The following is a 15,237-nucleotide window of genomic DNA, read 5'->3' on the forward strand; positions in this document are numbered from 1 at the left end:
TCCCATGTCTCCCTCACTATCTCCTCCCTCTCCCCTAGAGATGCCGTAAGGTTCTCCATGCATTGCATTTCCTTAATTTTAGCTAACCATTGTGCCTTACTTGGATAGCATGTGCTCTTCCAAAGTATCGGGATACACGATCTAGCTGTAACCACTAAATGTCTCACAAGAGATTTTTTGTATTTCTCTATTGACATAGGTATGTCTAATAGCAGATAAGTCGCCGGTTCCTCTCCTAGTGCTGTCTCCGTTATTTCTTCTATCACTTCAGCTACCATTTTCCAGAAATCTTTAACCCCCTCACAGTTCCAGAAAATATGTAAGAGTGTTCCCTCTTCTTTTTGACATCGCCAGCAGGTATTTGACACCTGAGGGTAAATCTGGTTTAATACCTCAGGTGTCCTATACCATCGGCTCAGTATCTTATATCCTCCTTCTTGAAATTTGGACGCTATTGAAGCTTTATGGTTAAATTGGAAGATTTTTTTTTTCTGAATTTCCGTAAATCTAACTCCTAAGTCTGTTTCCCACTTCTGAATAAAGCCTATCTCTCGCGGTGCTTTCATTTCATTTATCAAGGAGTAGAATATGGAAAGTGAATGCCTTACCGATTCTCCCCTAAGACACATTTTCTCAAACTCTGTTGGTATTTCTCTCATCCTAATGTGTCCCCGTATAGATCGAAGAAATCCCCCTAACTGTCTCCTCATGTAGGGATCAATGTACTCTGATAGATCTCTTTCTATTTCTTCATTTGTCATTATCCGATTCTCTCTCTGGAAATGTATCAGTCTGGTTTGTCCGCTATTTTTTAAATTCGCGAACCCTAAGTCCTTCATACCCGGTACAAACGCTGGGTTTCCTAGGATTGGAGTCATCGGGTTCGCTCCATTTTCATCTGTTACGTTTTTAAATATTTTTTTCACAATGTTAATTGTCGTCCCTATCATCGGATGTCTTTTCACTGTCTGAGATATCACCGATTTCGAGAGCCATATTAGTCCCTCAAGTGGGATCTCTGTCACTTCTTGTTCTAGTAGAATCCAAGGTTTATTTTTTGGCCTTACACACCAGTCTAACACTCTCGATAAATGTACTGCCTCGTAGTAGGCTAGCGGATCTGGAAATCCTACTCCCCCCTTTTCCTTAGATAATGTAAGGATATCTCTTCTTACTCTAGCTGGTTTCCCTGCCCATATGAATCCTACAAACTTCCCTCTGATTTCTTTGAGGACTCCCTGAGATATTTTTGTTGGTAGTGTCTGTAATAAATATAGCACTCTCGGCATTGCATTCATCTTAATAATGTTTATCCTACCAAACCAGGTAAACACCTCCTTATCCCATTTCTGTAGGTCTTTTTTCAATTGTCTTACCAAAGGTGCTAGGTTTAACTCATGTATTCTGCTTAATTTCTTTGGAATATTAGTCCCCAGGTAACCTATATGCGAGTTTGTCCATCTAAATGGGAAAAAGTTAGTCAATTGTTGTTGTTGTATAATGCTTATCTCTACCCCCATCGCTTCCGATTTGTTGTAGTTCACCCTGAAATTTGAAAGTTTGCCATACTTATCTATCTCGGCTAACAGTGGGGGTAGAGATAGTGCTGGTTCCGAGACAAAAAACATTAAGTCATCAGCAAATGCCGCGAGTTTCTGTTCTCCCCCCTTCACTTTTATACCTCTAATATCTGTACATAATCTTATTGTCCTCAAAAAAGGTTCTAACGTCAAAATAAAAATCAATGGTGACAAGGGGCATCCCTGCCGCGTTCCGTTTCGTATTTCGAAGGGTTTGGACATCATGCTGTTTATCTTAATTTTCGCTTTGGGTCTGGAATAAAGGCTCGTGATCCATCTTTGCATCCCCTCTCGCAGACCTATATGTTGTATAATTGCTTTTAAAAATTTCCAATCTACCCTATCGAATGCTTTTTCAGCATCGGTAGATACTAGTACTAAGGGCATTTTATATGTCTGCGAGAGGTGGATAGCATTTATTACTCTTTGGGTGTTTTCCCTGCCTTCTCTTCCTGGCGTGAAGCCCACCTGATCTTGGTGTACCAGCCCCGGAATGTTTGGTATTATTCTATTAGCAAGAATCTTTGCAAAGATTTTTAGATCGACGTTCAGCAATGAAATTGGGCGATAGTTGGCACATTGCGCTGGGTCTTTACCCTCTTTCTTTATGACCGCTATGTGTGCCATTAAAGTTTCCTCTGGCATCTCCTGTCCCTCCCGTATCGAATTAAATGCATCTAAGAATCTCGGCATCAGTTCTTCTACATATGTCTTATAGTACAGGAGGTTGAAACCGTCTGGTCCTGGGGCTTTACCTGGTTTTAACTGTTTTAGCGTATTTTTAACTTCTTCCGCTGTTATTGGGTTTTCTAAACTTCTTCCTATTTCTTCTGATAGCTTTGGCATTTCCGACTTCTCTATATACTCTTTTATTTTTCTCTCCCTCTCCCCAGTTTTTTCTGACTCCTGCTCCCCCTTCAACTGGTATAGATCCACATAATAGTTCCTAAATACTTCCGCCATTTCCTGTGGGGATTTTATTATCTTATCTCCTGTTGATTTTATACCCTCTATATGGTTTTGCGCTCTTACCTCTCCTAAAGCTCTTGCTAACATTTTACTTGGTTTGTTGCCAAATTCGTAGAAAGCTTGTCTACACCTTCTCAGCAATGCTTTTGCTTTATCCGTTAGCAATAAGTTCAGTTCCTCTCGTGTCTTCCTCAACTTCTTCTCTACCTGTATAGCTAATGATTTTTTATGCATTTTTTCCAATCTTCGAATTTCTCCTAGCAAGGTTTCCATCTGTGCTTCTGTCTTACGTTTCCTATGGGACCCCAAAGATATCAGGATACCTCTAACAAAACACTTATGTGTTTCCCAAATACACATTGGGGACACCTCTCCTGCAACATTGTTGGAGAAAAACATCTTCATCTCCTGGATTATCTTTCCTTCATATTCTGGGTCTTTTATGAGGGACTCATTAATTTTCCATTGCCATTCCCGTGCTTCAGTACTCCCCCATTTTAATGTACATTTTGTCGGTGCGTGATCTGATATTGAAAATGACCCAATGGAAGCCTCTTCTATACTTTGTAGGGAATTTTGTGAAATAAATATATAGTCTATTCTAGAATAGCTTCTATATTTAGCTGAAAAGAAGGTGTAATCTTTCTCATAGGGATGATTGGTTCTCCAACAATCTACTACCTGTATCTCTTGCAAGAGTCTATTAGCTTTGCTTAGTTTACTGTATGCCAGGTGTGAGGATCCCCTCGATGTATCTAGAATTGGATCCAAGGCAATATTTAGGTCTCCTGCCATTATTAAAATCCCCTCCATATTCTGTTGTATCCTGTTTATGTATTTCTCTAATGCCCCAACTTGTCCCTCATTGGGCAAGTATACATTTACCAGGGTCACCTTCCGGTCGTCAATGTATCCTTTCACAATAAGGAGCCTTCCTTCCTCTTCCTGTATTACGCTTAATTCTTTCCATGAGATGTTTTTAGAGAGCAATATTGATACTCCCTTTGTTTTTGTTAGAGTTGAAGAACTATGATACACCTTTGGGAATCTATAATTTTCTAGTTTTGGTGTTTTTTTTTTTTTAAAGTGAGTCTCTTGGAGAAATACTATTTGTGCCTTCGCTCTCCATAATTCTGCCCTTAGTTTAGATCGTTTCTCCGGACTATTCAGTCCTTTGACATTATAGGACATTACTGTGATTGACATTTTTCCCCCTTTTTTTTCTTTCTTCTCTTTTCCCTTTCCTCTCTTCTCCCTTTAAATTTTACCGTGTTCCCCCTAAGCTTGAGATCGAGGGAGAGGAGGCTCCCCTCGGTCCCCTCAGTTGCGAGAACGCCCGACCCACAAGGGGGGTAGGGGACGGGGAGAGGAGGGGGGCGCCGTATGCGCGCAGAGAGAGAGGGCAAAGGAGGAGAGATAGAGAAAAAAAAAACCACCGGAACAAAAAGGCCCGCACCGATTAATCCCCTAGGATCTCGGACGAACAACTAAAAAAAAAGAAGAAAAAAAAAAAATAAAAAAAAAAACTCCTAGCGTCTCTGACTTCCCTCCATACGGAGGAGAGGCGCTAAAAATGGGGATCAGTACATGAGCACTGAGGCGAGTCACGCCTTCGCATAGGACCGGGTGCACCTCATCTAATTATCTCTTATAAACCCCCCCCACCTCTAATCTATCCGGTGGGAAAGGAGTAGGGCCCAAACAGGAAATGGGGAGGAGCCGGGTGCTTGAGGGAGCATACCCCCCCCCCCAATTGTCCATCCGCCCCCCCCCCCCCCCCCCCCGCTCGTCCACCCACAGCAACCTCCGCTTCTCCATAATCACAGTATTATACAATATTATACATAAAATTTTTTTTTTTTTTTTACATAACGTTTCCCTCCCCCCCCATTCTTCCCCTCTCTCTCCTCCCTCCACTCTTTAGCTCCCATTAATCCCGTCCTCTCCTTTCATTCGCTTTGGTGATTGCTTATTACCCCCTCCTTGCCCATCGATCCCCCCCCCTACCCTCCTATCCCAGTCCCCCATCCTCCCCCTCCCTCCAGGTTTAACATTCCCTATCCCCCCTCCCTGTTACTTCAGTGCATTGTGAATTGACCCTGTGAAGGCCTTATATACCCCTTGTCTTTAGTGTCTTTAGTGTCTTTAAATAATACTGAACAATCCCCATATCCCTCTAATTAGTACCCTTATGAGGGGTTACTCTCATGTACCCCTGCATCCCTTCTACCTTAATCATATAGTGTTAGCCCCCCTTATGATTGAATTAGTGTCATAGTGAAATAGTGACCTCCCCTCACCCCCCCGCCCTAGCCCACCCATCCACCCCCCCCTTATCCTCGCCCCCCTACATAAAGAAATACCACACATAAACCCCCCCAAAAAAGAAAATTACAACCGCCCAAAAAAAAATCCTAAAAATAATGGGAGAAAAACCCATAAATATCCCCCCCCTCCCCCCACCCTCCCCCCCCAAACCCCAAAATATACCAAACCCTCACCTCCTTCCCACCCCTTCCCACCCATCCCTCCCCCTTTCCCTCCCTACAGTGGACAAGAAGACCAATCATATCCGCAACTCTTAAACCCAAAACGCATGCATATCATTATTACATATCATTATTACGCCATCAATAGCACTTCTTATTCAATGACTATGCAAAAATCTCAAAATTATGCCCTTTCCGGGTTAAAGGGTGAGAAGAGATAGAAGAGAAAAAAAAAAAAAAAGAAAAAGGGTTTCCTAATCCAAGACCAGCGACTTCCAGCTTTCAGGTTTCAGGTTTTACCCTTCTCTACTCAGAATATGAAATATCTCTCTCAGAAAAAGAAGAAAAAACTTTTATATAAGGAAAAGAGTCCTAAAAAAAAAAAGAAAAAAAAGAAAAAAGGACCCTTCCCTTGGAGAAAGGAGAAAAAGAGAGAGAGAGGTCCAGGGTCTGCGACTTGAGGAAGAGGGAAGGGGGAATGCACACTGTTCTTCTCCTCTCATCTTATATCTTATATCCTTTCGAAGCCACTCTCGGCTGGCGTCAAGTCCAACCAGTTTGGTACCTCTATGGGCATTGTACCAAGGAATTCAAAAAGTGCTGGAAGCTGTGATGGTTCTCTTAGATTAAAATTTCTGCCACCCCTTTTAATATTAATAGCCAGCGGGTACCCCCATCTGTATGTGGCCTCTTGGGAGCGTATGTGCTCAAGCAACGGCCGTAACAAGCGGCGTCTTGCCTTTGTTTGCCAACATAAATCTGGGAACAACTGAATATTCGACCCCTCCCATTCCACAGCTCCAGCTTTCCAGGTCTCCCTCATAATATCCTCCTTTATTCCAAAAAAATGTATCCGACACAGTACATCTCGAGGGTCACTCTGATCCAGATTCCTTGCTGCGGGAATCCTATGTACTCTATCCAGCTCTATTGGTGATCCTGGGCTTTTTTTTAAGATTTTATTAAAGATTGCTGGGACAGCCTCCCTTAATGCCAGCCCCTCGCAGCTTTCCGGTATGCCTCTTATGCGAACATTGTTTCTCCTGCTTCTATTGTCAGCTTCTTCTGTCTTTAATTGCAATCTGATCAGCTGCTGTTGCTGTATTTGGACTTTTCTTTCCAGTGCTTCCAGTCTACAGTCCCCTGTGGCTTGCTGCCTCTCTAAGACCGATATTTTTTGTTCACCGGCGGATACTCTTACCCGCACCTCCTCCATCTCCTCCTTCAACATGCCAGTTATATCCATCAGCATTTTTTGTATGTCCTCTTTTGATGGGAGGGCCTGGATAAGCCTACTTAGTTGTTTCATATCAGGGGGTAACCCTTGCTCACATACCTCCGTCATCCCCCCTACCCTCTGGGGGTCCGGCTGTATGTTCCCCCCCACCAAACCATCATCCTGCTTTAATTTATCCACTTTGTTGTCCATACCCCCACTCCTGGCTTCAAGTGTTTTTATTACAGGACGTGTTTCAATAGGCATTACAATATAGTCCCCTGCCAGGTCTCGTGTATCTTGTACAGTTAATGCTTTACTTATTGATACTATCTGTACCTCTACAGAGGGGTGTGGGGTTCCTCTGAGCTGTTGCTCCGTCTCTGTCTCCACCTCAGGGGGTACTGTAGGGCTTCCTGTTGCGACTGTCTCTCTCAGCGTCTCCCGGCTCTGCGCTGTAACCCCTGGAGCTGTAGTTGAGGCTATAGATGTTATGGACCTCACCGCTCCGGCGTCCAGCCTTTTTCCTTCAGCTCTCACCTCTGCCGCTACTCCGGGTGTCACAACGGCGGCTTGGTAGGAGCTTTCTATGAGGGATTTCCTTCTTAGAGTGCTGTATCCACCAGCGTCTGCCCGCTCTGTGCTCTCCCTCCTCACCGTCATATACCTCGTTATGTACGTGTGACTCGGCGTCTGTATGCTTCCCGAGCTTCCAGCTCTCCTTCCCCGCCGCGGCATCAGCTGTTCAGGTGAAGCTACTGCAGCCGCTCTCAGCTGACGCTACGGAAGCCGCTCTCCCTGTCTGTCGTCTCCAGTGCTGGTCGGGGTTTCAAATCCTCCGCTCTCCTATCGAGGTGCACCACGGACCTATGCTGAGCTAGCGCGCTCTCACTCCTCCATGCTCACGCTACCGTCCCCTTCCGGTTTCTGACCACACGGTCAATTTTTGTGACACAAAAAACGACGTTTGAAAAACGACACAAAAAATTTAAGCATGCTTCAATTTTTTTTGGACGTTTTTCACAAGACATAAAACAACGTTTTCCCCACACACGGTCATTTTAATTGACGTTTTTAAAAACGTCATTTTTTTTCATCACATAAAGTGATGGTGTGTACCAGGGCTGTGGAGTCGGTAGATAAATGTTCCGACTCCGACTCCTCAGTTTTATGTACTTCCGACTCCGACTCCCCGACTCCGACTCCTCTGTATTAATATGCGAATGTATTTTATACATTCCTTGAGGGAAAGAAATGCAACCTACCACAGGACTACTGGCTGGGAAGCCAACAGTCTACTGTATTGCACAGTTTAAGCAAAAGACAAACACAATGAAAACAATCAAGTGACTGGATAGTAGCAGCAGGCATAAACATCAGGAACAGGATCTTTACCAGTTCAAAAATACAAACCACATTATTTGGTTGTTTTAGAACAAAAACAAAGCTTATCTATAATGAACCAAAAACAAAATCTGCAAAACCTAGAAATGGTTTATATTAATCTTGAAATGTAGTTCTAGGCTTAGCAAATGCAAATCAATTCAATGTACAGTAGAGTTCTAAGGAAGATAATTGCCTCTGCCAGATCCTCTTTCATAGAGGCTCTTAAGTCAGACTTTATTATTTTTAGGGCTGAAAATAATCTTTCGACACTGACTTGGGTGGGTGGCATTGCAGTAACTATTCTGGCCACATCACTAACGATCTCTGGATAAACAAGGATGGCTTCTTCAACAGTAAGTTTTGATGAGCGATCATACTTTTCAACTTCTTTTAGTGCTTTATAAAACTCATGTTGGAATTTTTTTATTTGGACACTTACTGGTTCTCTAACATGCGTTCCCTGTAAAAGCAGAACACAACACTATGGAAAGTATAAGTATTGCAGCTCCTAATTGTGCGTTGCGTGCCATATAGTGAAGCACATGAAAAGCATGCTTCTTCACGGTCACTTAACGTGTTCGTTTTGCGGTTACGTGAGGCACTGCATGCATTGGTCTTTATTCTTACAGTAGAGAAGTCATTAATTATAACTTTTTGTGAATTGGGACATTTAAACTTGCTTTTTTTTTTTTTTTATTCCAATCTAAATTTAGTAGGAGTCGGAGTCGGAGTCGGTGCATTGTTTGCCGACTCCGACTCCGACTCCAGGTACCCAAAATTTCCCCCGACTCCGACTCCTCGACTCCGACTCCGACTCCACAGCCCTGGTGTGTACACGGCATTAGAGTAGAAGTCCAGCCTAACATTAAAATCCCTACATCTACAGACATCCACGATCCAATGCCCTGTACACACGATCGTAAACTCTGTGGATTTTTTGGCTCAAACTTGTGTTGCATACACATGGTCACACAAATCTTGTCTGAAATTCCGACCGTCAAGAACGTGGTGATGTACAAGACGTACGACGAGCTGGCATCAATAAAGTTCAATAGGCAGTTTGGCTCTTCTGCTTGATTCTGAACATGCATGTTTTTTTGCGCATCGGAATTGCATACAGATGAGCGAATTTTCTGACAAGAACTTTCTCCGTCGGAAAATTAGAGAACCTGCTCTCAATCTTTTGCTGGCGGAAATTCTGACAGAAAATGTTGGATGGAGCATACACACGGTCGGAATTTCCGACCAAAGGCTCACATCCAACTTTTTTTGATGAATAAGGGGGCCCCCAGATACCGGCCCCCCACCCTAAGTGAATGGATATGGGGTACATCGTACCCCTATCCATTCACCTGGAGGCAAAAAGTAAAATGTAGTAAACACACAACACAAGGCTTTTTAAAATAATTTATTATTCTGCTCCGGATGCCCCCCCTGTCTTCGTTATTAGCTCAATTACCAGGGGGGGCTTCTTCTTCCACTCTCCGGGGGTCTTCTCCGCTCTCCGGGGGGGGTTTCTTCTTCCGCTCTCCGGGGGGGGGCTTCTCCGGACTCCGGGGGGCTTCTTCCATCTTCTCCCCTCTTCCGCTGTTGACTCGGCGAACCCCGGTTCTTCTGCAGCTCTCCGGTGCCTTCTTCTTCAGCGCTGGCTGCCTGCTATGTTTGTGTGTTAGCTCGATTTCAAACAGGCAGCCGGCGCGGTCTTCTGTGACGTCATCTTCTCTTCTGGTCTTCTCCCCTCTTCCGATGTTGCCTCGTCGCCTCTTGTCACTGTAATGATGGAAGCGCGCCTTGCATCACATTTATATAGGCATCACCGTCCCATCATGCCCCGGCAGGTACCCACGTGGTGGGTGCACGTGGGTAGGCACCCACCACGTGGGTACCTGCCGGAGCATGATGGGACGGTGATGCCTATATAAATGTGATGCAAGGCGCGCTTCCATCATTACAGTGACAAGAGGCGACGAGGCAACATCGGAAGAGGGGAGAAGACCAGAAGAGAAGATGACGTCACAGAAGACCGCGCCGGCTGCCTGTTTGAAATCGAGCTAACACACAAACATAGCAGGCAGCCAGCGCTGAAGAAGAAGGCACCGGAGAGCTGCAGAAGAACCGGGGTTCGCCGAGTCAACAGCGGAAGAGGGGAGAAGATGGAAGAAGCCTCCCGGAGTCCGGAGAAGCCCCCCCCGGAGAGCGGAAGAAGAAACCCCCCCCCGGAGAGCGGAGAAGACCCCCGGAGAGTGGAAGAAGAAGCCCCCCCTGGTAATTGAGCTAATAACGAAGACAGGGGGGGCATCCGGAGCAGAATAATAAATTATTTTAAAAAGCCTTGTGTTGTGTGTTTACTACATTTTACTTTTTGCCTCCAGGTGAATGGATAGGGGTACGATGTACCCCATATCCATTCACTTAGGGTGGGGGGCCGGTATCTGGGGGCCCCCTTATTAAAGGGGACTCCCAGATTCCGATAAGCCCCCGCCCGCATACCCCGACAACCAATGGCAAGGGTTGTCGGGAAGAGGTCCTGTCCTCATCAACATGGGGACAGGGTGCTCTGGGGTGGGGGGGCCCGCAGTGCGCCCCCCTGCCCCAGAGCACCCAACCCCCCCATGTTGAGGGCATGCGGCCTGGCACGGCTCAGGAGGGGGGGACGCTCGCTCGTCCCCACTCCCATTCCTGACCGGCCGGGTAGCGTGCTTTGGATACGGGTCTGGTATGGATTGTAGGGGGACCCCCTACGTCAATTTTTCGGCGTGGGGGGGTCTCCTTACAACCCATACCAGACCTAAGGGCCTGGTATGCTCCTGGGGGGGAACCCATGCCGGTTTTGAATTTAAAAATTGCCGTGGAGTTCTCCCTCAGGAATGCATACCAAATGCCGTCGCTGGAATGGGCCTTTACAAGGTTTGGCTAACTTTCCACATTATAAAACCAGCCCTAGTTTTGCGCCGGCAAATTCGGAACTTAGGCAGAAATCAAAGTGCTGAAATGCTTTGAAAATCTGCTTAAGTCCTCATTTGCATACGCAAAGCTGCATTTCAATGATAAATGCCCCCAGTGGCGGATGCGGTACTGCATCCTAAAATCTGACCGTGTAAGTGTCTTACACATGTCAGATTTTCTGCCTAACTTTGGAAAAAGCCTTTTGAGAATCGTTTCCAAAGTTAGGCACAGGGATACGCAGGCTGAACAGCAGTTAAGTCTGCGTATCTCTTTTGAGAATTTGGCCCACAGATCCCAATTGTCACTCTGTCACAAGCGATCGCGGGTGCCTGGCGGTCATTGCGCCCACTGGGCACTCACATCGTCTCCGGCGGCGCGCATTCACCCAGTAGTGGCCAAAAGGCAAAGCGACATAAGGTAACGTTGTTTTGCCCAAGGGAGCATTTTGATATGTTTTTAAAACTACTGCATTTTGACTCATCTCTGCTGCAGCAGGGATGAGTCATTGGTTGTTAAGGAGATGACACCTGCTGGTGTCCCTTCTGTCAGCTAAGGGGATGTGAACAAAGGAGCTATGAGTGAAAAGAACTGTACGGGTCCCCCCAATCTATACCAGGCCCTTCGAGTCGGATATGGATTTTAAGAGGGACTCCACACCAAAAAAATATGTGTGGGTTTCCCCCAAAATCCCAACTAGGCCCTTAACTGAGCCTGCATCCTGGCAGGCCAAAAAAGGGGGGATGAGAGTGTGGATCCCCCCCCGAACCATACCAGGCCACGTGTCCTCTTCCCCATGACCCTGGCCCAGTGGTTTTGGGGGTCTGCGGGTGGGGAAGTTATAATCTGAAAGACCCCTTTAACAATAAAGAGGCCCCCAGATTCCACAACTGTGTCAATCATTTTGGGGTACATGGTGAATGATGAATGAGTGGGGCTACTGTGTACCCCTTAACAGCCAATGGGGCCATATGCTCCTTAACCACTTACTTTCTCGCCTATAATAAAATTACGCCCTCAAGGTGGCTTTCCAATCCCGTGCGGGCTTCATATGACGTCCTTGGCTTTCCTGGAGTATAGGGGGCGCGTGAACCCGCCGTGCCACTCGAGAGGTGATGTGTTTGCCCTGCAGCTGCCATGTCCACCGGGCATATGCGATTGCTCATGACAGAGCAGGAACATGGATCTGTTTGTTTAAACACACAGATCCACATCCTATCAGGGGAGAGGAAACAGATCTTGTGTTCCTGGCATATAGGAACACTGATCGGTCTCCTCCCCTAGTCATTCCCACCCCCCACAGTTAGAACACAATTAGGGAACACATTTAACCCCTTGATTGCCCCTTGTGTTAACTCCTTCCCTGCCAGTGGCATTTACACAGTAATCAGGTGCGTATTTATAGCATTGCTCGCTGTATAATTGTAAATGATCTCAAAATAGTGTCAAAAGTGTCCGATCTGTCCGCCGCAATGTCGCAGTCCTGATAAAATTTGCAGATCGCCATCACCACTAGTAAAAAAAAAACTAATAATAAAAATGCCATAAATCAATAACCTATTTTGTAGGCGCTATAACTTCTGCGCAAACCAATCAATATACATTTAAAATCTGTAGAAGAATACATATCAGCTTAAACTAAGGGAAAAATGTTTTTTAAAAAATGCAGTAGTATCAAAAACATACTGTATCAAAACTAAACCAACTCGCACTACATAATCACATGAACATGTGATCAAATAGCACTAGTGTGCACACAATTTCCAATGGGATAACATTTTCCGTCAGAATTCTGTTCAAGCTGTCTTGCATACACACTGTCAGACCAAATTCCGACCGTCCAAAACGCGGTGACGACGAGACAAAAAAATGAAGTTCAATGCTTCCAAGCATGCGTTGACTTGATTCTGAGCATGCATGTTTTTTTCTCCGTCGGAGTTCCACACAGACGATCAGAATTTCCATCGGAAAAAAATAAAACATGTTCTATTTCTAAACTCAGACGGATCAAAGTCCGATGGGGCCCACACACAGTCTGAATTAGCCGATGAAAAAATTCCGTCTGACTTTTCTCATCGGAAATTTTGATCGTGTGTACAAGGCATACAAGTTTTTCCTTAATACTCACCTATCCACTCTCCACACAGTGTGGCCCATTGGGGGGGTAACACTACAGCTGATGCTGCAAAACCTTGATCATTTTTTCCCTCCCAAAACAGTTTGGAATCTCTGGGAACACCAAAATTCGGTCAAAACCAAAAACCCAGTTTTCTACACACTACAATTAATTCTGCAGACCTTGGCTCTGTATACGTGCAAACCCTGTGTCCTTCCCACGTCCATTTCCACAGTAGCAGGGTCGCACTGTCACATAATACTATATATATACATATACTGTACAGTATATACATGTGAGTGACAACTCATAATTCAAGAGCACAACAGCATGGTTGCCACACCATCACAGGAAGCTGCGTTAGGTTAGTTGACTTCACTGGATAAACAGTTATTTATGGAAATTTGCAGGGGAACCAAATGAAGACTGTAGGAGCAGATGCACTTATAATTACTGTATTTATTGGCATATAACACTCACTTTTTTACCCTGAAAATCGAGGGTAAACTGTGCCTATGTGTTATACATAGGGGGCTGTGGAAAGCTTTTTTCCCTGAAACTCCCCTCTTAAAAATAGGGGGCCAGATTCACGAACAATTACGGCGGCGTAACGTATCTCCGTATGTTACTTTGCCGCAAGTTTTTATCGTAAGTGCTTGATTCACAAAGCACTTGCGTGTAAACTTGTGGCTGCGTAGCGTAAAGCCGTCCGGCGCAAGCCCCCCTAATTCAAATGGGGCGTGTACCATTTAAATTACGCAAAAAAAAAATTGACGCGGGAACGACGGCCATACTTTAACATGGCTGGTCTAAATCTAAGCCATGAAATAGCAGGCTTAAGTTTGCGACAGGAAAAACCGACTAGCGACGGCGTAAGAGAATGCGAAAAACGCGCGTATCTTCGTGGATCGCCGTAAACAGATAATTTGCATACCCGACGTGGAAAACGATGCAAACTCCACCCAGCGGTCGCCAAAGTATTGCATCCTAAGATCCGAAGGCGTACGAAGCCGTACGCCTGTCGGATGTTATCCAAAAGCCGTAGTTTCTTTGTTTGTGAATTACAAATAATCATACGACACGGCAAATTTGAAAGTACGCCGGAGTATCAGCAGATACTCCGGCGTACTTTTTCTGTGAATCTGGCCTAGGGTGCGTGTTATACACCTGTGCGTGTTATACACCGATAAATATGGTACATACTGCAGCAATTATGTATAAAAAAAATTTATGCATTTACAGATGAGTTCAGTCAGCCTACATTTAACAAAGGACAGTGTGTACATGTGTGAATTATTGGCATTCTAAATTACAATAGTCTTATATAATCTACACATAAGACCAGGGTGGTTCTTTAGTTCATCCAGTTGGATTCATGGATCCACTTATACAGATATATATATAAAAAAAATTAAAAAAAGTGTTTTTATCCTTGCAAGACCAACAGCTAAACCACTATGAGCACAAAAGGCTCATAAAAGAGGAGTTACTGAAATTCTTTTTCAAGCATAGTAATTATGTATCAAGGGCAGGCTATGAATTAGAGGCACTGTCTGGCTTCATGATGTCACCATTGCACCAAATGCTACAGAACATGAGTACTTAGGAGACAGCTACAGAGTACTATGAAAACATATTAATGTAGTTTGATGTATATACTAGTTTTAAGCATGCCTTGAATGGAATATCTTTATAATAATATTGAAATCATTATTATTGTTATTATATCAGGTATTTGCTAGTATAGCTAGTATTTTTCCTGATAAGTTATAAAGTGAATTATACTAGGTGTTCCTATTTAAATTAATCTACCTTTTAATTAACTTCAGCAAGGTATAATTATATACTGAAGTATCAAAAAAAAAGTGTGTACATTGAGTAATTATTACACTGCATAATTACAGTATTAAGATTAACCTATAGGAATTCTTTGTTAACAGACACATGCTAATTATTGTTTGAAGAAATTATTCTCAAGGTCACAAAAACATCTGTGAAGTTTGGAAAATTGAACTGTCACTCGGTCTTTTTTCGTATTTCCATTTTATTTTGAATGTATGCAAACTCCCTTAGTATCACACTTTAACAATACATGTAATCCATCATAATGCTTTTACATGCCTTCTTCTACAGACACGGAGCGCCTTTACACAGTGATATTTAAAGAAATCTGTGACCGATTTGGAAAAAAATACACATGGGACGTAAAATCCTTAGTCATGGGGGAAAAGGCATTGCCGGCAGCTCAAATTATCCGTGATGTTCTCGACCTTCCTATTACTGCTGAAGAATTACTGAATGAAAGTCGAATTAAGCAGGAAGAGCTTTTTCCAACTGCTTGCCTAATGCCAGGTATAGTGACAATTTTATTGTGAGGTTATTAAGCCCTGTGAAATGACATGATGTGCATAATTCTGAAGAAAAGGGAGCTGTGTCTCCTCCATTGTACCTGGCTAGGCCACAAAACCTAGACGCTGTACTGTTTTACCATTTAGCCAATGATGTCTTATAAATAAGTGTCAGACTTTTTTTTTTTTT

The 15,237-nt window shown here is 44.2% G+C and overlaps 1 protein-coding gene across 1 annotated transcript in view; it reads left to right on the forward strand.

Annotated features, from left to right (window-relative positions):
* Positions 1 to 15,237, forward strand: part of LOC120927461 (pseudouridine 5'-phosphatase) — a 372,162-nt gene that overhangs the window by 156,758 nt on the left and 200,167 nt on the right. Inside the window, exon 2 of the mRNA XM_040338157.1 lies at positions 14,833 to 15,051. Coding sequence (XP_040194091.1) covers positions 14,833 to 15,051 — 219 coding nt within the window. The remainder of the gene's footprint in view (positions 1 to 14,832; positions 15,052 to 15,237) is intronic.

Source organism: Rana temporaria, chromosome 2, assembly GCF_905171775.1.
Source record: "Rana temporaria chromosome 2, aRanTem1.1, whole genome shotgun sequence".
NCBI lineage: Eukaryota > Metazoa > Chordata > Amphibia > Anura > Ranidae > Rana > Rana temporaria.